The sequence below is a fragment of the Gracilinanus agilis genome, chromosome 2, assembly GCF_016433145.1.
Source record: "Gracilinanus agilis isolate LMUSP501 chromosome 2, AgileGrace, whole genome shotgun sequence".
Taxonomy (NCBI): domain Eukaryota; kingdom Metazoa; phylum Chordata; class Mammalia; order Didelphimorphia; family Didelphidae; genus Gracilinanus; species Gracilinanus agilis.
Window position 1 is genome coordinate 627,140,046 of NC_058131.1, and position 25,804 is coordinate 627,165,849.

At 32.8% G+C, this 25,804-nt stretch overlaps 1 protein-coding gene across 1 annotated transcript in view; it reads left to right on the top strand.

The window, feature by feature from the left end:
• ATRNL1 (attractin like 1) overlaps positions 1-25,804 on the top strand; it is a 1,097,315-nt gene that overhangs the window by 204,279 nt on the left and 867,232 nt on the right. Inside the window, exons 16-18 of the mRNA XM_044665614.1 lie at positions 4,129-4,342; positions 5,798-5,986; positions 22,106-22,324. Of these exons, the coding sequence (XP_044521549.1) occupies positions 4,129-4,342; positions 5,798-5,986; positions 22,106-22,324 (622 nt within the window). The remainder of the gene's footprint in view (positions 1-4,128; positions 4,343-5,797; positions 5,987-22,105; positions 22,325-25,804) is intronic.

A 25,804-nucleotide genomic window follows, 5' to 3' on the forward strand; every position in this document is an offset into this window, starting at 1 on the left:
CTAAGTCATTGAAATTCTATAAATTTAAGATAAGTCACATAGATATAGCAAAGGTAGATGTAATCATACCCTTTCAAGGGATAACTTAGGTAAAATAATAGTCATTTAGCCACTTTTAATTAGATGTAACTGTTTGTGCTGTGCTGCTGTTGGTTTTGTTTTTTGTTAAGTATTTTCGCTTTTCTCTAAGTATTTCTAACTTCTTGGCCAGTTCATTTTTTTTCAGGAAACTTTACTCCAAATATGGTGTAAGCAGCTACAGAAGCTCCCAGGGAGTTTGTCTGTCTCTTGCTTATAATTCTAATCATGATAAACCAGAGGGAGATTTCTTTTTAGGTCACTTGTCTTTGTTATAGACAGTTCACATATGTGGGCAGAGCTGTTCCAATAGCACTTTACTTTGAGATATGTTTGTTGGTTTCAAATTCCATTATTAATATCAAGGACTTTACAAATGTTATAGTAATTGTAATTGGAAAAGATCTCATAGGTCACTTAGGCCAATGTATTCTTTAAATAGGAATCTTTTTTTTTATAACCAACTCCATGAGGTAACAATCAAATATTTATTTTTCCTTTTTTTTAACAACTCAACAATTTCCTCCATCTTGAAGCTGCCTATTCTATTATTGGACAGCTCTTTCTGATATGAAGTTTTCCTATACGGATCCACTGTCTTGCTCTTTAAGTTCCTTCCATTAGTTTTAATTTTACACACTGGGGCAGATAGAATAATCTAACCCCATTTTTGTATGGCAAAGCCTGAAATATTTAGATTATGATCCTGTCTCCCTTTATATATGTTTATAATTCAAACTTGCTCTACAGACTGCTGACACATCATATTTACAGTTCTCTGACTTTTCCCCCAAAGATTTTTTAAACACGAATTGCATGTTAGCTGTTTTATAATTGTAAAGCTGATTTTTTACAGCTGGGGATTATATATTTTTGTCTTTTTAATACTATTGACACAATCATTTGATATTTAAAACAATAAAATTAGTAGTATAGGAAAAGAGGTACTCAATGGAACTATAGAGATTTCTGCAAACATTTTGGAGAGCTCCTATGTGACTCAATTATGCTATTGCTAAGACTTTATCCTAAAACATCATTAAAAGGGAAAAGAAGGGACTTGGCTTTGCAGAAATATTCATAGCTACCATATTTGTAATTCCAAATATGTCGAATAATTGGAAACTGAAAATTGTGCTGTATTATTGCGAACGAGGGATCTTAGTCTGTTGAAAGATTTCATGGAGCCCAGGGACTTAAAATCTTTTTGATAAATGTATTTCACTATAACTAATTTCTTTTGTAGCCTTGTGTATTATGTTTTATACTTTAAAAAATCTAATTATGAGAAATGGTTCATAGGATGTGGCAAATGGCCAGAGATGTGCCTAACCTAAAAGATCAAAGGGCTCTTGATATGTGAAAATGTTGTGGTCCTGTAAAAATGAAAGTATGATACACTAAAGGAAATGGGAAAAGAATTATATGAAATAATGAAACATGAGTTTAACAAAACCAGAACTGAGTATTCTTTGACTGAAATAATATGTTTATTACAAAGCCTATGGTGCCTATTGTAATAGAATTTCATATGGACTTGAAATGTCACTGAGCAAACACATTTTTGTTAACTATATATTAATTCATTTAAATACATTAAACACTAAAGGTTTATGAAAGATTTTACCCTTTACTTTGTGTTTTGTATGATTATTTTTAGGTTTATGATGAAATATTAAAAAAGATTCATAACTCTCATCATTCCCCTCATCACGACTAAAAAATTATTTTCTGTTGTCCTAAATATTAATGAGAGATCTCAGCTGCTTCTAAGACTTGACATTTCTTAGATTAATTATATAAAATTGGGCTACTTTTTTACATTCATCTTTAAGTACCTGCCCCACTTTCTATTTTTTTTTTATCAAGTTCCTTTTCCATCAGAGTTTTTTTTTTGAGATAAAAACACCATTTCTTTTTTTTTTTTTTTAAATTTACTCATTTCCCATTTCTTTTTTAGTGGAATAATGTGCTCTTATTAGACTTTCATTCTTGAGAATCTCCCATCCTAATTGAGCCAGTTTCCCTTTAAGATTCTTTTGCACCTAAAATTCTTTGCAGAGTGAGTTTAGTTTGTCTGCTTTTCTACTTTGAGAAGAAATAATTCTTAACTTATGACAGATAGTGTAATTTCCCTGCCCTAATCATATTCAATTTCTGTTCCACCTTTGTGATCTGCATGGGGAATTTGTTATCTAGTTCCTCCTTTTGATTAGGTGGTATGTAGTGTATTCTGAGTTTGATTTTTGTATCACTCATGTTTTCTACTGTGATTTTTCTCTCAAGGGCATGGAGTTTGCATAAAAATATATTCTTTTCACATTTAATGACATTTTACCATCATTTTTATTTAATGATTTCACCTCGCCAACAATTTCTAAATCCTAAAGAGGAAGATGTTAGCACTACCTGCCTAGCTACCTTTATATAGTTGTTAGGATAAAAGGGTCTTTTTTTAAACACAGAAATCTTAATAAACTATAGATATCTAAGCTATTATTCTTTAGCAGAAGAATGATGTGGGCAGTTTTTTCTGGCTACTATTCAATGGGTAAAATGGAATAGATGTGGGAATATCTGACAGAAGATACAATTCTTGGTAGATGATAATTAAGGCTAGAATAGTTCCCATAGGAAGTGAAAAGGATTGTGGATATGTGATATAAAAAATAACATATACTGAAACTTGAACTGAGTGATAGACATTCAGGAAATTGAGAGACCAGGGTTATCTAGGCTGATGAGGGAGAAAGTCATGGAGGATTATGAGACTGTGGAAAAAGAGTAACTATGTAAACATAGATTGGGCTACTTCAAGAGGCAGTGGGTTCCCCCTGTTTGTCAATTAGCATTTATTGGGAGATTCATACATGCTTGATTAAGATTTGGAGATATACAAAAAAGATAAAAGTAGCCCCTTTTCTCAAGAAGCAAACATTCTAATTGGGAAAAGAAGGCAAAGAAAGGAAAAAGAAAGGGAATAAGCATTTATTAAGTATTTACTATGTATCAGGCAGTGTGCTAAGCGCTTTACAAATGTTATCTCATTTGATTATAACAACACTGTGCAATACATGTTATTATTGTCTCCATTTTAAAGTTGAAGAAACGGATATAGAGAAAAGTGGCTTGCACAGGTCACCTAACTACTGTGTCTGAGGTAGGATTTGTCTTAATTCAATCCCAGCACTCTATCGACTATGCCAAGATGTAAATTTACAACATATAAATACTAGGTACATGCAAGATATATGCAGAGTATGTGGAAGATACTTTCAGACGGGAAAGCAATAATACCTGGGGGATTCTTAGTGAACAAAGTAGCAATCAAAAAATAAAGCTGATGAACTTCATTTCCTTGGAGAGGTCCTCAGCCTTTCATTCAGAACCTTTTTGTTCACCATCATTTTACTGAACTCTAGAGAGATGAGGTAATTTTTAGTTTCTTCACTCTCAATAGATTTGAAGCTGAAATTAGATAAGGAGTATATATGAGAAATGCTTAAGAACGGTACATCATGTGTGATAAGTAACAACAGAGAAATGAAACAGAAAAATTAGGAGGTAATCTAAGAAGAAATTGCAGCTAATTGAGACCCTTTAATATTGGGGAAAAGTAGTATGTCCCAAATCCTTCATAGATTCTACTCTTAAAATAGTACAGTCATCTATATTTATAATTGATGACATGAGTTATTTTAATCACATTTTGACAAGTGTGTTTAAGAAATAAGGAAATAATTTAATACCTCCAAAAATGATTCAAGGTGTTTTTTTTTTAAGTTATGACATGGCAGATCATCATCTAAGTATTGTGGATAAGTGATTTGTGGAATATCTCAGTCTGCAGTGAGATAAATTTGGTTGTTCTAGAGGTTGATTGCAAAAATATAGAGAAAATCTTTATTTAATATGGCAAATGTGGCTATTTATCTTGAGCTTTGGGAGCCAGCAGAATGATTCTGTTCTTTACATTATGCTCTTTATGCTAAATATACCACTGTTCTAATGAAATGTGTTGTGTTGTTTTTATTTCTTCTGGTTGTGCAGAAAGTATCTCCTTGGGTAGGACTGCGCAAGATCAATATATCCTACTGGGGATGGGAAGACATGTCTCCTTTCACAAATACAACTCTACAGTGGCTTCCTGGTGAACCGAATGACTCTGGATTCTGTGCATATCTAGAAAGGGCTGAGATAGCAGGCCTGAAAGCTAACCCTTGCACATCTGTGGCAGATGGCCTTGTCTGTGAAAAGCCTGTTGGTGAGCAGTCCACTAAGTTAAATTTTTTTGAAAAAATAGGACTTCCAGGGTCATTAAGTATTCCTGAATGTATACTGTGTAAAGAACACCTTTTATGACATTGATCCTTTGGTATTAGCAAAATAAATATCTCACTTCTCTAAAACTTTTTTTTCTTATCAATAGTCTCAGGTAAGATAAAGTATATGTTATCTTTTAACTTAAAAACATCCTTTTGAACCTGGTTGATGACATGTAATTGGTTCATCTGGCTGCTATATTTAGTCCATGATGGTTCTGCCACTGATGTTATCATGGATCATTTTCCCCTTATTTTTAATTTAAGCTTAGTTGAAATAACAGTCCTACTATGATTACACCTTTAGACTACTGAAGTCTGTGCTATGCCAGTGAAGTTTAAGGTATGACAGATCTTCCTAGATAGGCTTCAGATACAGGCCTAGTCATAGGCTATATATTTTTTGTTATAGAACAATTTTTTTCTAAATTTTGAAAGGCTCATTCATAGGGTTTCTTCAGTGATGAATTTTTTGGCCTAAATCTGTCATGAATTACATCTACTAGGGTATAAAGTGGCTGTGATCCAAATTGGTTAAGAAGGTACCCTAATCAATGAAATCACAAATAATGAAGTATTGATTAAGAATTTAAATTATGAGTAAATAAATAAAATTATTCATTTTATGGTAGGATGTTTTTGTAATATGCAGAACTCTTTGTTTGGTTCTAATTTATTATATACGAAAAATATTAAGAGTAGGACAAATAAATTTAATGCATACTCATGAATTAATAATAATCTAGAATGATTTCATTGTGTATCTGTTAGTTTTATGGTAAAAAGGGAACTACATATTTTACCTAATTTTATGGAATAGTTTCAGTTAAACAGATTATTTTAATTAAAATTTGGAAATTCAAATCATGCTTCACTTTTAACATTTTATTGTAATTCTATCTGCTTTTATATGTATGATGTGAGCATCTGGTTTATGATATTTAAGGAAAAATCAGTGCTATAAATAATTATTTTCTATGCAATGTTTAGTTTATATGTGACAAACTAGAAGGCCATTAATTTTATGTAACTTCATGGGAATTAAATCATATAATGTGAAAATATATATGCAGAGTTATATTTTCTTAAAATTAAAAAATTCACTATTAATAAATTTAAAATCAGTTTTGATCACTATCTTCATTTTTAGTTGCCTTACATTATGAATTTGGTAAATGTAGCTTTTTAAAAATGTAATGTGACCTTTTTATACTAGAAATAGCTGAAATATTTAGAAAAGGGACTAATGTTTTTAAAAAATTAAAATTAAAAAGAACAAAAATAACCAATATTTACTGTCTTAAATTGTGTAAGTAAATAAAGTAAACTGATATTTGCATTTTTGGTGTTTTCTACAGAATTGGTGCTTAATAATTTTTGTTGTTGATTTATTTCAGTCAGTCCAAACCAAAATGCAAGGCCATGTAAAAAGCCATGTTCCTTAAGGACAACATGTTCTAACTGCACAAGCAATGGCATGGAATGTATGTGGTGTAGCAGTACAAAACGATGTGTTGACTCAAATGCCTATATAATTTCTTTTCCATATGGGCAGTGCCTGGAGTGGCAAACTGCCACTTGTTCCCGTAAGTACTTCAGTAGCCTGAAAATCATCTGTTAATTATAAATGGCATTGATTTTTGTCTCTGACAGAAACAGTCATTTGAAGAAAAGAAAAAAAAAGAAAATAATTTCAACAGATATGTTCATTATTATCTTGCACTTAATTGTGTGATTCATTTTTTTAATTTAGAGAAAAATATATTATGATTAATATATGATTATAAAATTAGAAATGTTTTGAATGAAGGTATTTATTAATGACATATTTATATTACACTTTAAAGTTTGCAAAGTTGTTTTAGGTCATAGTCCCATAAGATATATAGTATAGTCATTATTATTATCCTTATTTTCCAGATAAGAATTTTGAGAATAAGAGAATTAAAGTGATAAAATCCTTTCTCCATTTTTATTTAAAGTTGCATGGGTAAACATATTTATAAAGTACCTTCTGCTTTAGAATCCTTACTAATTGTCAATTCCAAGGCAGAAGAATGGTAAGGGATTATCAGTTGGGGTTAAGTGACTTGCTCAGGGTCATACAGCTAGAAGTATCTGAAGTCATATTTGAACTTGGGTTCTTTAGACTTCAGGGCTGGTGTTTTAAATAGTGGGTTACCTATGTACTTTAGTAATAATGTTTATTAGGGCTCATTAATTAAAAAAGAAAACTTTAAATGAATAAATAAGGTCTCAATTAAAAAAAATCTCCCTCTTAACATCAATTAGTAGTCAACAAGTATTGATTAAACACCTATGTTTGTTAAAACCTGCACTCTTCATTTGGGTTACAAAGACAAGAAAAAAAATAAAATAGTAAAGAAGGAAGGAAAGAAGAAAACAAGGAAGGAAGAAACTAATAAATTGACTTCACCCTCAAGGAGTTTACATTCTATTGTGGAATGTATATAAGCTAAATATATAAATGTAAAATAATTTGTAGGAATCACCTAACTGTTGGAGGCATCAGAAAGGTCTTGTGTAGAACATGATACTTAAGCTTCATCTTAAAGGAAACTAGGGAATTCCATTGATGGAGGAGAGTAAGGAGTGAATTTCATCTATTAGGACATGTCCTTCAAAGTCATGGGGACAAGAGAATAGGATATTGTATTTGAGAGACAGTAAGAAGCTTCACTTGGCTGGATTGTATAGTGTGCAGACAGTTGTAATACCTGGGAATATGGCATTGGATCAGTTCTGAAGGATTTAATAAATCAATCAGAAAGCACTTGTTAAGCACTTACTATATGCCAGCTCTATAGATATAAAGAAAGGCAAAACCACATTTTCCTTTAAAGGAAGTTGAATTCTTAGAGGGGAAAAAAGGAAATAATGAAGTATGTAGTAGGAATATATAGGGTGGATGGGAAGCAGTCTCTAAGAGGAAGTCACCAACTGTTTGAGGATGAGGAAGGACCTCCTTCAGGAGATGGGTTTTTAGTTGAGACTTGGAAGAGATTTAGGGGTGGAAGTTAAAAGGGAGGGTACAGAAAAGGGATGCAAAGGGGCACTCACAAGTTGCAGCAAATAGGTTAGTGGTTGTTTCAATGCCAAACAAGGTTAATATTTGACCCTGCAGGCAATAAGATGCTAATAAGAGCTTCTTGAGTAGAGGAGAGGTAAAGTCAGATTTGTTTTAAGAGCAGTACTTTGTCAGCTACCTAGTGAATGGATGTGGAGGAGAGAACTAGAAGACAAGACTAATTAGGAGGCTAGTTAATTGGTATAGGCAAAAAATGATAAGGACCTGCATTAGACCATATTGAGTTGCCATATGAACAGAAGAAGGGAACTAACTTAAGACATCTTGTGAAGGTATAATCAATAAGACTTAATAACTGATTAAATGTTCAAAATGGAAGATGACTGAAATTTTGTAGCTATGGAACTAGAAGTACCCTCTAGCTCTCCTTCCCCTTGAAATAGGAAGAAGGGTGGGGTTTAAGACAAGATAATGAGTTCTGTTTCAGACATAGTGAGTTTGAGATACTGCCTATGTGGGAAATAGAAATAAATTGTTGTGAGGGTGTGGTAAAAATAATGTAACCAGTTTTGTAGTGATAGAACAAATGATGAATATGTATCAAAAAGATGAGTCGGGTGTTGGTGAAATAATATTTTCATAAACACCAAGTTGAATTTTCTTGTGCTTTTTCAAAGTTATTCTGTAAGTATTTTGTAAAGGGAGAAGATATTTAGCAAGTTTTTTCATTTTACATTTTTTTCTTTTTGTTTAATTTTTATAGAAAATATTAGTTTATAGCTTCTAATGCAGCTATTTTGTTTCAAATAAAATACTTCTCAGGAAAAGTTTCAACTTAAAATAGTGCAAATATTTTTTCATCATTAGGATCAAAGTGTGAGATCTATTTCAATTTAGGTAAAACATTTATTACCACAAGTAACTGTTCCAGCTTCTGGGAATATTAAGACAAAATGAAACAAATCTTGTCCTTGATTAATTTATATTTTACTTCGGTATTATAACATGCTCATAGAAAAGTAAATGAAAGATATTTGGTGTTATCCTTTATTCTTTTCTCTCCCTTATCTCAACATATCCAGGGAGTCAACATAGCTTGACATTTTATCCACTGCAACATTTTCTATCTTTCTTTTTACTATTCACAAAATTGCCACCTTTGTGGCCCTCATCACTTCTTTTCCAAACAATATCTAACAATAGTTCCTTCCTACCTGTTCTCCCTGTCTTAAATTTTCCTCCCTGTAATCCAACTTCTACCTAACTACTGAAATTATTTTTCCTAGATATGATCATTTTGTTCTCCTCAATAAACTCTAAAGGCTCCTTATATTGGCCCTTGGGTAGACCTCTGTATCTGAATGTATGCAAAAGTCTTCAGTGCTTACAGTGTGTAAAACATAGCACTAAATATTGAGGATATAAAGAATAAAGCTAAACAGTCCCTTTACAACCTATTCCCATCCTACTTTTCCAGTTTCTTGATATCTTACTGTATTATATCCTTTCTGCACTTGGCTATTCAGCTAATCTTATCTTTGTGATTTTGCCTGTGCTATTTTTTAAGCCCTAATATCTTTTTTTATATATATCCTTCTATATTAATTTTATTTGTTACAGGGCTAGGCAATGGGGGTTAAGTGACTTGCCCAGGGTCACATAGCTAGGAAGTGTCTGAGGCCAGACTTGAACCCAGGACCTCCTGTTTCTAGGCCTGACTCTCAATACACTGAGCCATCGAGCTGCCCCCTGTGCTATTTTTTTGAATAAAACCTCCTTACTTCTGCTCATAGAATATCTAACTTCCATTAGCACACAGTGTAAGTCTTACCTTCTCCGTGAAGCATTGCTTGGTATCTCAAAATATGAGTTCTCTACCCATCTAAAGTATTTTTTATTTAAATTGTATTAATTCTTAACATCCTTACGTATATATTGTCCCCTAATCAAAGGTGAACTCTAGTACAGGAGCTCTTTCAATTTTGTCTTCATGTCCTCAGGACCCAGCATAGCAACTTGTGATAATGACGTATCAAATAATTAGGTTTATTTGTTAGACAACTAGGTTTAATTGTTATTATCATAGTTTCCTAGGTGCAAAAGTAGCAGGGATTGCATCTTACATTTTTGTTTTAGGTTTTTAGTCTGGACCTGTGATTTCATCTTTGTGAAAAATTCTTTTTATTTATTTTTATATTTATTTTATTATTTATGTATTTTAAAAAAGTATTTTCCCATGGTTACATGTTTCATGTTCTATCCCTCCTCTCTACACTCCCCTTTCCTGGAGCTGACAAGCAATTCCCCTGGGTTATATATGTATGTACATGGATATCATAACCTGTTTCTACATTATTCCATTTTTGTAATAAGAGTAATCTTTTAAAACCCAAGCTCCAAATCATATGCTCATATATACGAGGGATGAATCATGTTTTTCTTCTGTGTTTCTACTTCAACAGTTCTTTTTCTAGATGTGGATAGCATTCTTTCTCATATGTTCCTCAGGATTGTCCTGAATCATTGTATTGCTATTAGTAGCAAAGTATATTACATTTGATCATTCCATAATGTTTCAATTTCTGTGTGTGATATTCTCCTGGTTCTGCTCATTTCATTCCACATCAGTTCATCGAGGTCTTTCCGGTTCTTACAGAAATCAAGCAGCTCATCATCCCTTGCAACACAATGGTATTTCATCACCATCATAGACCACAATTTGTTTAGCCATTCCCCAGTTGAGGGACAATCACTCATTTTCCAATTTTTGCCACCACAAAAAGTGCAGCTATAAATATTTTTGTCTTATGAGAAATTCTTGATAGAGAATCTCTCTTCACGGATACAGGTAAACAGCTGATCTTTAATATCATCTTTGAGAATTGGCTGGGATCACTGAGAAGTTCAATGAGTTGCCCAAGTCCACATAGCTAGCCTTTATTAGACGTAGGACTTGAACCTTGGGCTTCTTGATTCCAAAACCACCTCTCTATCCAACATCCTATGCTGTCTCTCTCCATCAGAAATACTAGACTGAATACAGAATCCTGACATTATTTTTTTTTCTATAAAATGTGGCTAGAAAATTGTCATAATGTATTTTATTCATCTATCATATATATGCATATATATATGATATATATACTGGCATGTGTATATATATATCATATATACATACAGATACACACATTTTTTAAATGGCCAAAGAATAATTTTGGTTTATACTATTGGTTACATGCTGCATATGATACAATATAATACTTTAGTTTACTATGCAGTATAAATCATTAAAATTTTTACAGTTCATTGCATTGTATTTGGATTTTTTAACTCTTGGTTAAGCTTACAAAATCAACATAAGACCCAAATCTGAAGAGCCCTTCTCTATTTACAAACCCACCACATTTACAAAAAATTCACAATGAGAAAGATGAAGCATAAGCCTTTCCCATTTCCTTAGTAATTGTTTTATAGGGTCTATTCTAAAGATTTGATAGCAAATAAACAAAAACAACAATAGTTTATCCAAAATCAAAGATTACATTATTTAAAATCTATATAACTTTATTTTATTTTACTTTGTTGTGAAATTAACATTGATAATTAAGGAAATCCTAGAGTACTCTAAAAAGAAAACAAAAAAACAACTAACATAAATTAGACACAAAACTAATATGGTAAAGTATGACCAAATGCTTACTGTTTGTTATTCAAAGCAGTATTTGCTCATGAAGAAGATAATTAAACATTAATTAAATATTTAATGAACCATAATTAGGAACAAGTCTGCCTATGCCTCTGCTCTGGCATAACATGCTATTCTAGATTTAACTCTTTTTTTTTGTTCTAACTCTTTAGCCCCTTTTGCCATTATAGAAGTTCTTCACTGATTTGCCAGTGAATCTGATAGACAAATGGATATTGAAACCCCATAGATATTGAATACTTTTCTTCTTTCCAGTCCCTGGGTTTAATTACTTATTGCCTTTCTACCTCATAATTTCACTTTCCATAATTGTATACTCTAAGGATGATGAATCCCCAAAACTCACCTAATGTCTTTGCCAATTTTATAAATAAAAATATTTGAGAATTTAGCAAATTCCACAATTTATAAAATCAACTAATTACATTAAAATATGGACACAAAAATATTTTTAAAAACTTTATGAGCCACAGGTTAAGACTGTATACTACAGCCTAAATTAACCAATATGACTCAAAGAACCCACATGTATTCTTTTTCCATTTTAAATTAACAAGTAAAGTTATATAGGCATAGAAAAGTGAGTCTTTGTTCTTAATTAGGCAGGACTGAAATAGTGAAGTGATGAAATCAGAAGTCATGAAAAATATACATAACTTATGCTAGATTTAATTGATTTTTACTGCCTTGTACATGTGTTCAGTAAATATTAGTTTGTTTTTGGGAATAGTTCAATTTTATTTAAGCTTGGCCTAAAAATACAGTGTTCCTAAAAATTGGTGTGTTGTTCACATTATTCTCATCTTTAAGGACTCTATGAAGAAAAAAGGTTGAATCTTCTATACAACAAAACTGTTGTTATTAAATTGAAAGGATAGTATAATTAACAAATTGAGGAAGAAAAAGGAAAATATATTTTGTTATGGGGAAATATACCTGACCAAGCAACTAGGTTTCTTTGACAGGGAATTTGAAGGTGGGGAATAAAGGTGGGAAATAAACATTGGGACAAAAATAGTGGATGTAAATATTTGAACTTGAAAGTATCTTTCTTCAAAGTTACAGAAATGGCATATGTGAAAAGTATGTCAATTCAAGAATGGTTTAAATAAGTTACTATTTCCAACATCCACATTTCATAATAGGTTAAATTTTTTTTGCTAGTATTCTGATATCTCGATAAAGTTATATTTAGGCCTCTTTCTTGGAATATTTAGAAAGCATTGGAATTAACAGGCATTTCAGCTATAAATTATGAAATAAAACTTACATTTCTTGTATGAATTGTAAGGGCATTGTGGTGCCTGAATATGTAGCTTCCAATTTTTAGAATCTGAAGACTTGGATTAGATCTTGGTTCTGCAACTTCTTAGCTTTCTGATTGTTGGCTAATCATTTAATTCAAGAAGTGTTATATCCTTTTTCTTCATCTGTAAAATTTATTGTTGGTCAGGGATTCCTAATCTTTTTTGGTGACATGAACCTCTTTGACAATCTGATGGAGCTTATGGACCTCTTCTCAGAATATTTCTTTTGAAATTCATAAAATAAACTATATAAGATTTCAAAGGAAACAAGTTATATTGAAATAGAGTAACTTCCATGCTAATATGGCCACAGAGTAGAAGCAGAGCTCTTCGTCTCCTCTCCATGGAATGAGACACAGAGCCTCAAAAGGACAAACCCAAAGTCAGATGAGCAAAGGAGTTCCATGATAGGGCATAGCATGGAAGGTAGGCTAAGTTTGGGCATTTCCACATTTAAAGGGGGCAATATTACTCCCACCAGGGTGTGATCTCATCATCCCTCTCCCACTCCACCTATGGTGCCAGAGTCAGAGAGATCATGGAACAACTTCTAAGTTTTCAAAGGGTGACTGGTTGAGGTCAACACAGACTTACCCCTAAGAAAAATGAGACTTGGGATCCCAGGAGGCTGAGGAAATGTGGTGATAAGGCACAGAGATTGGGCAGAGAGGGGCAGTTCACAGCAGATACTGCAGAGACTCAAAAATTAGCCTCAGAGCAAAAACCTCTCCTGTAGTCAATACAGAGACTTGCCTAACACTCCACACCCAGGCAGGGGCTGGACTTGCCCCTAAGAGCAATGAGACTTGGGTCCCCAGAAGGCTGAGGAATGTGAAGCTTAGATGAAGAAACTGCGCAGGGATGCAACCTCTCTGAAAAACTTCTTTGGAGCCCAATTCAAAGACTGCCCACTTAGACCTCTGACCAGGAATTAAAAAATGCAATGGCAACCAACTCCCAAAAACAACAGCCCACAACTACCAAAAAAAAAAACAAAAAAAAACAACCAAGAAGAAAATCTTAACCCTCAATAATTTTTATGCAGAAAAAATCCAGACTAAAGAGGAGACAGCAGATGATGACAAACAAGTGAACACGTCCAAACCTTCCAAAAAAAATTGAAATTGGTCTTAAGCTCTTGAAGAGTTCAAATTTGAGATTATGAGACAGATGGAAGAGATTTGGCAAGAAATGTGGGAAATAGTTAAAAAAGAAAATAACAGTTTAAAAGACAGAATCTCTCACTTAGAAACTGAAGCTGAGAAATCAAATGAAATAATAAGCAAATTGAAGACCAGAAATGACCTGCTGGAAGCCATGAAAAGCAGGATAGACCAAACTGAAAAGGAAAATCAAAAGATCATAGCAGAAAACCAGTCTTTAAAGACCAAAATTGGGCAAGTAGAAGTTGATTATCTCATAAGACAACAAGAATTAATAAAGCAAAATCAAAGGAGCAATAAAATAGAATGAAACATGAAATATTTCACTGAAAAATTAATGATCTTGAAAACAGATCTAGAAGAGACAATTTGAGAATCATTGGTTTATCTGAAAACCCAGAAATAAATAGAAATCTTGATATCATATTACAAGAAATTATCCAAGAAAACTGCCCTGATGTTCTGATGTTCTTCAACAAGAGGGCAAAATAGACATTGAAAGAGTCCATAAATCACCCTCTACATTAAATCTTCAAAAGACAACCCCCAGGAATATAATTGCCAAATTCAAAAGCTTCCAAGCTAAGAAGAAAATATTACAAGAAGCCAGAAAGAGACAATTCAGATATCAAGGAACACCAATCAGGATTACACAGGATCTAGCAACCTCCACACTAAAGGACCTCAAGGCTTGGAATATGATATTTAGAAAGGCAAGAGAATTGGGTCTACAACCAAGGATAACCTATCCATCACAATTGACTATATACTTCCATGGGTAAGTATGGGTATTCAGCAAAATAGAAGACTTCCAAATATTTATAAAGTCCAGAAATAAATGGAAAATTTGATATTCAAATAAAAAAAACAAGAGAAATAAGAAAAGGTAAATAAGAAAGAGAAGGAAGAATTTTTTCTCATTTTTTTCTTTATGGGCTTCAATAAGGTCAAATTGTTTATATTCCTATATATGAAAATGTTATTTGTAATTCTCAGAAATTGTATTCACTATTATATTAGTTAGAAGAATTATTTGTAGGTAGAGATTGGGGTACTACGTGGTTTAAAAATGATTTATATAAAAAAAGAAAAGGGGGAGGGAATAGAAGATGACACCAAGAGGAACTTGAAGGAATAAGAAAATTAGGATAATCTATACCACACAAAGAGGCACATGGGAGGTGGAGGGGAAGAACACGTTTATAAGAAGGAGAGGAAGAGAGTGCTAATAGGTAATACTCAAACCTTACTCGCAGTAGAATTAGTTCCAAGAGGGAAAAGCATCTAGATCCATGGGGTATTGAATTCTATTTTATCCTATAGGGAAGTTGAGAGGGGAAACAAATGGGGGGAGTGTGGTGGAGAGTAAAAAAAGAGAAATAGAGTGGGGAGGGAAATAAAAAGGGAGGAGGCAGAAAGGGACGATAGGGAGGGAACCAATAATAGGGAGGGAAAGTGGAGGGGTAGCTTAAAAAGACCCCAAATTTGGTTAAAGAACAAATCATAGAAACAATAATTTCATTGAAGAGAATAACAAGGATGAGACATCCTATCAAAATTTAAGGGATGAAGGCAAAACAGTACTCAGAGGGAAATTTATATCCTTGAGTGCATATATTAACAAATTAGGGAGAACAGAGGTCAATGAATTGGGCATACAAATTAAAAAATAGAAAGTAAACAAATTAAAAATCCCCATATCAAAACTAGAGATCCTAAAAATTAAAGGAGAAATTGATAAAATCAAAAGTAAAAGAACTATTAAATTAATAAATGACTAGAAGCTGGTACTTTGAAAAAAAGAAATAAAATAGACAAAGTACTGGTCAATCTATTAAAAAAAAGGAAAGAAGAAAACCAAATCAATAGTATCAAAGATGAAAAGGGAGATCTCACTTCTTTTTTTTTAAAACCCTTAACTTCCGTGTATTGGCTCCTAGGTGTAAGAGTGGTAAGGGTGGGCAATGGGGGTCAAGTGACTTGCCCAGGGTCACACAGCTGGGAAGTGTCTGAGGCCAGATTTGAACCTAGGACCTCCAGTCTCTAGGCCTGACTCTCAATCCACTGAGCTACCCAGCTGCCCCAGAGATCTTACTTCTAATGAAGAGGAAATCAAGGCAATCATTAAAAACTATTTCACCCAATTATATGGCAATAAATATGGCAATCTAGGTGATATGTTGAATATTTGCAAAAATATAAATTGCCTAGATTAATGGAAGAAGTAGAATATTTAAATAATCCCATATCAGAAAAAGAAATTGAATAAGCCATCAAAGAACTCCCTAAGAAAAAATCCTCAGGACCAGATGACTTCACAAGTGAGTTCTATCAAACATTAAAAGAACAACTAATCTCAATAGTGTACAAACTATTTGACATAATAAGCAAAGAAGGAGTTTTACCATATTCCTTTTATGACATTAGTATGGTACTGATTCCAAAGCCAGGCAGACCAAAAACAGAGAAAGAAAACTACAGACCAATCTTCTTAATGTACATTGATGCAAAAATCTTAGAGTACTAGCCAAAAGACTCCAGCAAGTGATCACAAGGGTTATTCATTATTATCAGGTGTGATTCATACCAGGAATGCAAGGATGGTTCAATATTAAGAAAACAATCCACATAATTGGCCAAATTGACAAGCAAACCAACCAACAAACAAACAAAAAAACCACATGATTATCTCAATAGATGCAGAAAAAGTCTTTGACAAAATACAACACTCATTCCTATTGAAAACACTAGAAAGTATATGAATAAAAGGGCCTTTCCTAAAAATAATAAACAGTATATATCTAAAACCATTAGCAAGCATCATCTGCAATGGGGATAAATTAGAAGCATTCCAAATAAGATCAGGAATGAAACAAGGATGTCCATTATCATCTCTATTATTTGTCATTATACTAGAAATACTAGCAAATGCAATTAGAAAAGAAAAAAATTGAAGATATTAAAATAGGCAATAAGGAGACTAAGCTATCACTCTTTGCAGATGATATGATGGTCTCCTTAAAGAATCCTAGAGAATCAACTAAAAAACTTGTGGAAATAATCAACAATTTTAGCAAAGTTACAGGATACAAAACAAACCCACATAAATCATAAGAATTCCTATATATTTTCAACACATCTCAGCAGCAAGAATTAGAAAGAAAAATTCCATTTTAAAATCACCTTAGACAATATAAACGACTTAGGAATCTATCTGCCAAGACAAACACAGGGATTATATGAACACAACTACAAAACACTTTCCACACAATTAAAATTAGATCCAAACAATTGGAAAAACATTAATTGCTCATTGCTAGGATGAACTAACACAGTAAAAATGACAATCCTACCTAAATTAATTTACTTATTCAGTGCCATACCTATCAAAATACCAAGAAACTTTTTACTGAATTAGAAAAAACTATAACAAAGTTCATTTGGAAGAAGAAAAGATCATTCGTGATCAAGGGAAATAATGAAAAAAATGTGAATGAAGGTGGCCTAGCAGTACCAGATCTAAAACAGTATTATAAAGCAGTGGTTATCAAAACAATTTGGTTCTGGTTAAAAGACAGAAGGGAAGATCAGTGGAATGGACTTGGAGAAAATATCCTCAAGAAGACAGTGTATGAAAACCCAAAGAGCTCAGCTTTGGGGACAGAAATCCACTATTTGACAAAAACTACTGGGAAAATTGGAAAACAATATGGGAGAGATAGGTTTAGATCAACATCTTATACCCTATACCAAGATAAATTCAGAATGGGTGGGTGACTTGAATACAAAGAAGGAAACTATAAGTAGATTATGTGAATATAGAATAGTTAAATGTATTGGAAAGGAAAGATTTTTATGACCAAGCAATACTTAGAAAATATTACAAAATGTAAAATAAATTGTGTTGATTACATTAAATTAAAAAGGTTTTTGTAGAAACAAAGCCAATGCAATCAAAATTAGGAAGGAAGCAACAAATTGGGAAATAATCTTTATAACACAAACCTCTGACAAAGGTCTAATTACTCAGATTTATGAGGAGCTACATCAATTGTACCAGAAAGCAAGCCATTCCTCAATTAATAAATGAGCAAGGGATATGAATAGGCAATTTTCAGATAAAGAAATCAAAACTATCAATAAGCACATGAAAAAGTGTTCTAAATCTCTTATAATTAGAGAAATGCAAATCAAAACAACTCTGAGGTACCACCTCACACCTAGCAGATTTGCTAAAATGACAGCAAAGGAAAGTAAAAAATGTTGGAGGGGATATGGCTAAATTTGGACCTTAATGCATTGCTGGTGGAGTTGTGAATTGATCCAACCATTCTGGATGGCAATTTTGAACTATGCTCAAAGAGCACTAAAAGAATGCCTGCCCTTTGATCCAGCCATACCATTGCTGGGTTTGTACCCCAAAGAGATCATAGGGAAAAAGACTTGTACAAAAATATTTATAGTCACGCTCTTTGTGATGGCAAAAATTAGAAAACGAGGGTGTGTGTGTATCCATGTGAGGAATTCCATGTGAACTGGAATGACCTCCAGGAATTGATGCAGAGAGAAAAGAGCAGAACCAGAACATTGTACACAGAGACAGATACACTGTGGCACAATCAAATGTAATGGACTTCTCTACTACAAGTAATGCAAGAATCCAGGACAATTCTGAGGGACTTAGGAGAAAGAAAACTATCCACATCCAGAGAAGGAACTATGGAAGTAGAAACACAGAAGAAAAACAATTGCTTGATCACATGGGTCGATGGGGACATGATTGGGGATGTTGAGTCTAAGTGATCACTCTAATGCAAATATTAATATGGAAATAGATCCTGATCAGTGACATATGTAAAACTCAGTAGAATTGCTCATTGGCTATGGTGGGGGGGGGAGAGAAAGAACATGAATCATATCACCATGGAAAAATTCTAAATCTATTAATTACATAAAAATTTTCAAAGTCCAAAAAAAAAAAAAAAGGAAAAAGAAAGAAATGGAGTTATCAAAACATAAAAATACCTCCCCAAAAAAACACCAAGTTTACAGATCTCAGAGTAAGACTGTCTATTCTAAGGGATCTTTTGAGTCCTGAGATCTCAATTTTTTAATCACTGTTCTTATACCCTAATACAGTAGCTTTTATATGAATCTTTTAATGTTGTATTCATAAAATTAATTATTGAATGATGTTATCCATAGTCTTTGGCCATATGCTGAGGGAGTCATGGTTGGCAAAAAAAAAGGTGATTCATGTTCATATTGTGCTTTAAAGTAATTTCTTCACAACAAGGTACTTTTTTCCAATGATGCTAGAGGACAAATAGTACAAGAATTATTATTTTAGTTTTACTGATTAAGACATTTTTGAAACATTAAATGACTCCAAGGGTCACACCAGCTAATGTGCATTAGAAGAGAGATTTGAATTCTGATCTATCCTAGGGTTGACTTAAATGCTATTTCCCCTACAACAATAAAATATAATACTGTAAAGATGTAGCAAAGTCTGTCCTCTAGGAGTTTATAATCTCATTGTCACATTCTTAAGATAATACAGAAGATAACAACTTTTAAAAAACTTATAAACTTGTTAATAAAATCTCCCTTAATTTTCAAAAGCTAGGTGATTTTTAAAAAGGTTAGAACTATAGATTTTATTTCTTTTTTTTTTTTAACCCTTGTACTTCGGTGTATTGTCTCATAGGTGGAAGATTGGTAAGGGTGGGCAATGGGGGTCAAGTGACTTGCCCAGGGTCACACAGCTGGGAAGAGGCTGAGGCCGGGTTTGAACCTAGGACCTCCTGTCTCTAGGCCTGACTCTCACTCCACTGAGCTACCCAGCTGCCCTGAACTATAGATTTTAGAAAAAAGGTAATATCTGTTCTATTTTAGTCTTAATTTTTTTTAAATTAAGCATATGTTAGAAATGTTAAGAAATCAAATTAATTGTGTTTGGATTTTCTAACTTAATGCATTTTTATAAATGAGCGTCATGAACAGTTTTTGAACTTCATGTATCTCTGCTTTCAGTGATCTGTACACTATATCCATCAGTGCTGTTTCTTACCTCATTATGACTCATTATGCAATCTTTGTGACTTACTATAACCAGAAACATTGTAAAATTTTTAATTATTTTAAAATCATCTGGAAAGTATTGCTTAAGATGTTTCTATCGTTTAATACTTTTATCATGGAAATTTAGATTTAATTGAAAAAGAATAAGAGTAAAATATTTGTTTTTTATGTTTTTAGCTGAATCATTTAATTGATGCTAACAAGATTTTAGTACTATGTAAAAGTCAACATAGTATCATATTCAAGGAAATGAAGTGCATTGCTGTTGAAATGAAGCCATATTCAATTTTATTCTTACATTATTTCTTAGATTAAGCATATGAGGAATAGTTAGTTTTAAGAAATCAAATTGTGTTTGCATTTTTCTAACTCAATGTACTTTTATGAATGAGCATTATGCACAGTTTTTTAAATTTATGGATCTCTGTTTTAGTGTTGTGGACACTGCTTCCACCAAAGCAGATTTCAACATCATTATGACTTATTGTGAGTTACAATGACCAGAAATATATTTGAAATAATTTATCCATTTTAAGTGGATATTTAAAAATTCATTAAAAATCTCAAAAGAAAAATTATTTTTAATATCTGTTCTCATTTAGTCTTAAGCTTTTAAAAATTAAACATACGAGGCACAGTTTGTTATACATTTAAGAAACCCTGAGTTGGTTCTAAAATTTTCAAAAAGAGTGATATTTAGAATTTTGGAATATTTTTAGAATTCATTTCTATTAATTAAATAATAGCAACAGAAAATCCATACATTAAGATAAAATTTCTTCTGTCAGTTTACATTTGCATAATTGAAAACTCTTTGGAATATTTTAGTAAACTTTTAAAATTAAATTAAAAAGTAAAGTTCTTTTTAAATGCATATAGACTTGATACCTTTCTGAAATACAAAAAAAACATCATGTAGCTTTTGTTATAGAACTACAGATTTAGGGAAGTGACAACACACTCTCTTGACTTGAAGGTCCTTTCCCCCCCATTTCTACTAGCAGGATACTAGATAATTGAAAAGTAATAAAATTCTTGGTCAACGAAGCCACAAGCCTTCACATTTGTTGACATGCAAATAGTCAGCTTCCTTGTAGTTCTTAATGAATCCAGCATTGCCCACAAAAGTAGTAGGATTGCTTTACCAGTACTGTCACCTTTACCCACCTCCTGTTTTGTGTTAAAACAAGAGGCAATTAGTACTGCTCTAAGTTTGGGCACTGTTAAACATTTTATAGAATTAACTTACAGCTAGTGGTCTTTGGGAGGTTAAACTTCTTGTGGATCAAAAGGGGAAATTAAAAGAACCAAACCAACTCCATTTTCTATTACCATTGACATTTTGTACAGCTGCTGTGGTCAAATCTCATTTTCTCTTAAGTTTAGGTTTCCTGTAAGTCATGAAATTTGGGGTTAATAATTTATTATCATATCACTAACTTTTGTAGGATACAGGTAGATGTAATCATTCAGTCTATAAACTCTGGAGGGTCCCTAAATTTTAAAACAGTAATTGTTAAAAAGTAGTAACTGTACTTTATTATAAAAAAAACCCTTGTAAATCTCTTTGGGTTCATTGTACCTACTGAGGAAGCCTGAACCCAATTTGTACTATAATTGAATGCCTTGCTAATAAATCACATAGCCCTGAATTTGTTTCCTCAGTAATTATAAAATTTCTCATGACATAGGCCATCTTGTTTAACCTCATTTCAGGCAGTCACTAAATCAGTAAAACAAGAATTTATTAAATGTGCAAATAAGCTCTTAGGTCTTGAATGTTGGCATGTATAAAAGAAACTGTTTTCTGCCTTTATGTCAGTTGATATATCTACTTGTAGATCTATCCAGAATAATATATATGATATACTGTATGTTTCAAAAATGTTGAATAACTATTTGAGAAATTATGTTAAAACTTTTACATTTTTAGATGAATAGGAGAAAAATGTTCATTGATGCCATAAAATTCAGCATTACTTTTGAGAATCATTAATTTATGATATATAACTATGCAATCTAATAACTTCCTAAACATTTAAGAAAGGAGATATATGTATATGTGTGTATATATATATATACACTTATATATATATGTATGTATTTAAACTACAGTAGTATTACCCTCACAATGCAAAGTAGCAAACTTTTTAAACTTTTCACTTTTTGAGTTTTTTAATTAATTTTTGGTATATTGTTTTTATAGCTGCTACTTTGGGATATTATTGCCTTAAAATGAAGATTAACAACACACTATAATTTTACTGTAGTTTCATAGTTATCTCTTTTTAGCTTACCTTGGGAAGAATCTGAAGAGGTTTTATGTTACTTTTTTTTCTATAAAATGAATTACAGAGCCATTTAATATTTGTTAAAATTGCATTTTTCTTATACAGCCCAGAACTGTTCTGGATTAAGAACATGTGGACAGTGTTTAGAACAACCTGGATGTGGTTGGTGCAATGATCCTAGTAACACAGGGAAAGGACATTGTATTGAAGGCTCTTCAAGGGGACCCATGAAACTTGTTGGGATGCATACCAGTGAGATGACCCTTGACACAAATCTTTGCCCCAAAGAGAAAAATTATGAATGGTCTTTTATATATTGCCCAGGTAAGAAATGGCATGATGAAATTGTCACATGTAAAGTGATTTCAATTTGTGCTCAAATGAACCAAGTTCACTTTATTTATAATAAGTACTATGAATTTTTCACTTAGAGCCTAGGCTTAATATATTACCCATATTATTTAGTAGAGTTGAATTCAGAAATATTATGGCTTTCATAATGAGACACCAGAATAGGGTTCAAATAGGAAATATGTAATATTCTTTCCTAGAGATAGATGTCTACTTCTTACTAAAAATGATCCTAATGACCTTTCTAGTGAAAACAACCTTGTTATTAAATTTTATTTTGGAGAACTACCTAGGACCCATTTTGACTATATTCCATTTTAATCTCTACTTGTTTTCTTTGTTTTGCTTTACATAAAATCATATATTTGGAAAATGCTTTATATATTGTGCAATTACAAACTTCCCAGACATTTTTGGAATCATATCTATAGTATTTCTAAAATTGAATTTAAGTTTAACACTTAAAGTTATGGGGGACTCATTTCCTAATCAGACAAACCATTCCATTTTTGAAAAATTCTCATTACCTGAATAATTTTCCTTACAAGTTAAAACGAATCCCCTTATAACTTCATAGATCACAGCTCACATCCATCATTTAGTCTTAATTTGCCTTTGGGAGTTAGATAAAATTTTTTACATCTATATATATGCACACACATATGTATGTATCAACAATTGATATATATACATATATATCAATATTTTTCTAACTCTGTCATCTATTCCTATATATCTGATATCTATAAATGTCTACCTCTGTCTATCTGTCTTCTCTTTGTTTATGTACCACAGAGTTCAGGAATTTGAAGATGATGTTTATGTCTTTCCAAGATTTCTTTTTTTGAAGCTTAAAATCCATGGTTATGTCTGTTATGCTTATGGTTTCGAGACTCTTCAACATTCTGTCCATCCTCAAGCTAATATGCTCTAGTTCCTCAGTGTGTCTCATAAACTCTTTCTCTAAACACTGAATATGATATTCTATGTTTGTTCTGACTGGTGTACAATACAGTGGGATAATTAATTTGAAAATGATTTATTATTTACCTACCATGTATAATGTACTATCCCTATGTATTTGAGATACAGAAACAAAAATCAAATAGTCTTCAACCTCAAACAGCTTACATTTTACAGTGACAGGGAATGCTACCATATTTACACAAATAAATGTACAAAATGCAATTTTAGATAATAGTGTGCTAGAAGCCAGCCAGCAGCTCCAGGGTTCTGGAAAGGTATATGTTTTAGGTGAGAAAGAATGAAGCAGAAACTGGGAACTGTCAGTCTAACACGTTAGCTCATTACTGTTCCAACAGCCCCTGAGCTTGTGCTTTATTTTATACATTTTTCCAAAAAACAGTTTTTTCTACAAAGAACATTTGAAATCAAAGCTGTATAGAAAATTCAAGGTTATAAGAATTACATCACAGTTGGCATATAACACACAAATTTTTTTCTCATGTAGATTATGCTTGGATGAGACAGTGCTCAAGGTTAAAGAATGAGCTTTACTTTATCTAAGTTTTATTTTAGTAAAAGCTTTCCATACTTCAAAAGGTATGTTAAAGAATGAGCCTTTAAGATTGTGGGGTACAGCTCAGCGTGGGAAGGTACTAAAGTGAGAATGGAATTTGCTTGGACCTGCCATGTGGTGTCCTTGGAAGCAGAGAGAAAAAGATAGAAGTAGCTTCTGCTATTTTTTGATGAGGAAAAGGGCTGTCAACTCATTAAATGCTGGTTTACTATAGAGTACTTAGGGGCTTTCTATAGGACTTGAGGCTATCCTAAAAATCTAGATTATAATACTTTCAATAATAAAAAGTGTTGATTAGAAGGGATTCGTGGAGAGGGGTCAGATTAGGTAACCCATCTATCCTGTGGCCCAATTTTCAGGTCGTAAGAATCAGCACAGGGATTTGCCATCTCTATTGATCTTGATGGGACCCTGATAAAGAACCTATTTCTCTGAGTGGCTCCTGGCAATAGTGTACAATAACTGCTGATGAAGAGTTGAACCTAAAATGAGACCATATGAAAGAACAGTTTCAGAAGGAGATATTGATGGAGTTTGTTCTAGACGTAAGAGGTAGCTTAAGTGCATGTGCAGAGGCAGGAGATGGAATATCCATCTCAGGGAACAGCTAGACTTTCAATTTACCTGGAAGGTGTTATAAAAGATAGTGCCATGAGGTAAACCTGGAAAAACTAGGGCTGGGTTTTTCTTTAGTAGAGCATGATAACACTTCATTTAGGCCTGAACTATATTTTTTAAACTTTTTAAACGGTATATCTCAATGTCATCTGAAACTCAATAAGTTCAAAACAACTTATTTTCTTGCCCAGCTCCACCCTCACCTTTCAGACTTTCTTATTGCTGTGAAAAGTATAATAACCTTAACTTGGAACTTCGTTCACATGCTTGGCTCTCATTTGTCCCACATATCCAATCCATTGCTAAATCTTGTGATTTCTACCTTGGTAATATCTCTTGTATGAGTCCCCTTCTCTTTTCTCACACAGCTACCACCCAAGTCGAAGCCCTCATCACTTCTTGCTCAGACAACTGCAATAGCCTCTAATTGTTCTCCCTGCCTCAATCTCACTCCATCCATTTTCTCACTCAGATCCATCTTCTCAGCTACCAAAGTGATTTTTCTAATGCACAGAGATGTGTCCATATCATCCCACCCTACTAAGAAAACTGCAGTAGTTCCCTACTATGTTCCCCATCATATATAAAGCCCTCTGATATTTAAAGTTCTTCATACCCTGGACCATTTCTGCCTTTCCAGTCTTATTACTGCTTAGTCCTTTCCCTAAACTTATTCAATTACATCGACTTACTTGTTCTTCCTCTTATAGGAGATTCTACTTTCATTTTTATGCCTTTGCAGTAGGCATCCCCCATTCCTGAAATGATCTTTTTAACCATCTATCTTAGAATGGACACTAAGTGTTGATTATAAGAAGAAAGTGATTTGCCCAGGATCACAAGCTAGGAAGTGTCAGAGGCCAATTTTGAATGCAGGACCTCCCTTCTACAGGTCAAGCTTTCTTTCCTTTGAGCCACATACCTGTCCCCTGAATTGCTCTTTATTTTCATCTTTGCCTCTTGGCTTTTCTGGCTTGCTTCAAGACTCAGCTCAGTGGTAAATAAATGTTTATGGCCTGACTTAAATCGACTTTTTCATGCAGCATTTCCCAGTCCCCCAGCTGCTAGCACCTTGCTCTTGAGGATTATTAATTATTTTATTTGGATACATATTATATTCATACTTAGTAATTATATATTGTCTTTCCCATTAGAATATGAGCTTTTTTGACACTAGGAGCTATTTTTGGCTTTCTTTGTCACAAAATCTTCAGAGTTTAGTACAGTGCTTAGAAAATAGTAGATGCTTAAAAAATGCATACCAATTTGACTTGACTTTCTCATTTTTTTGAGAT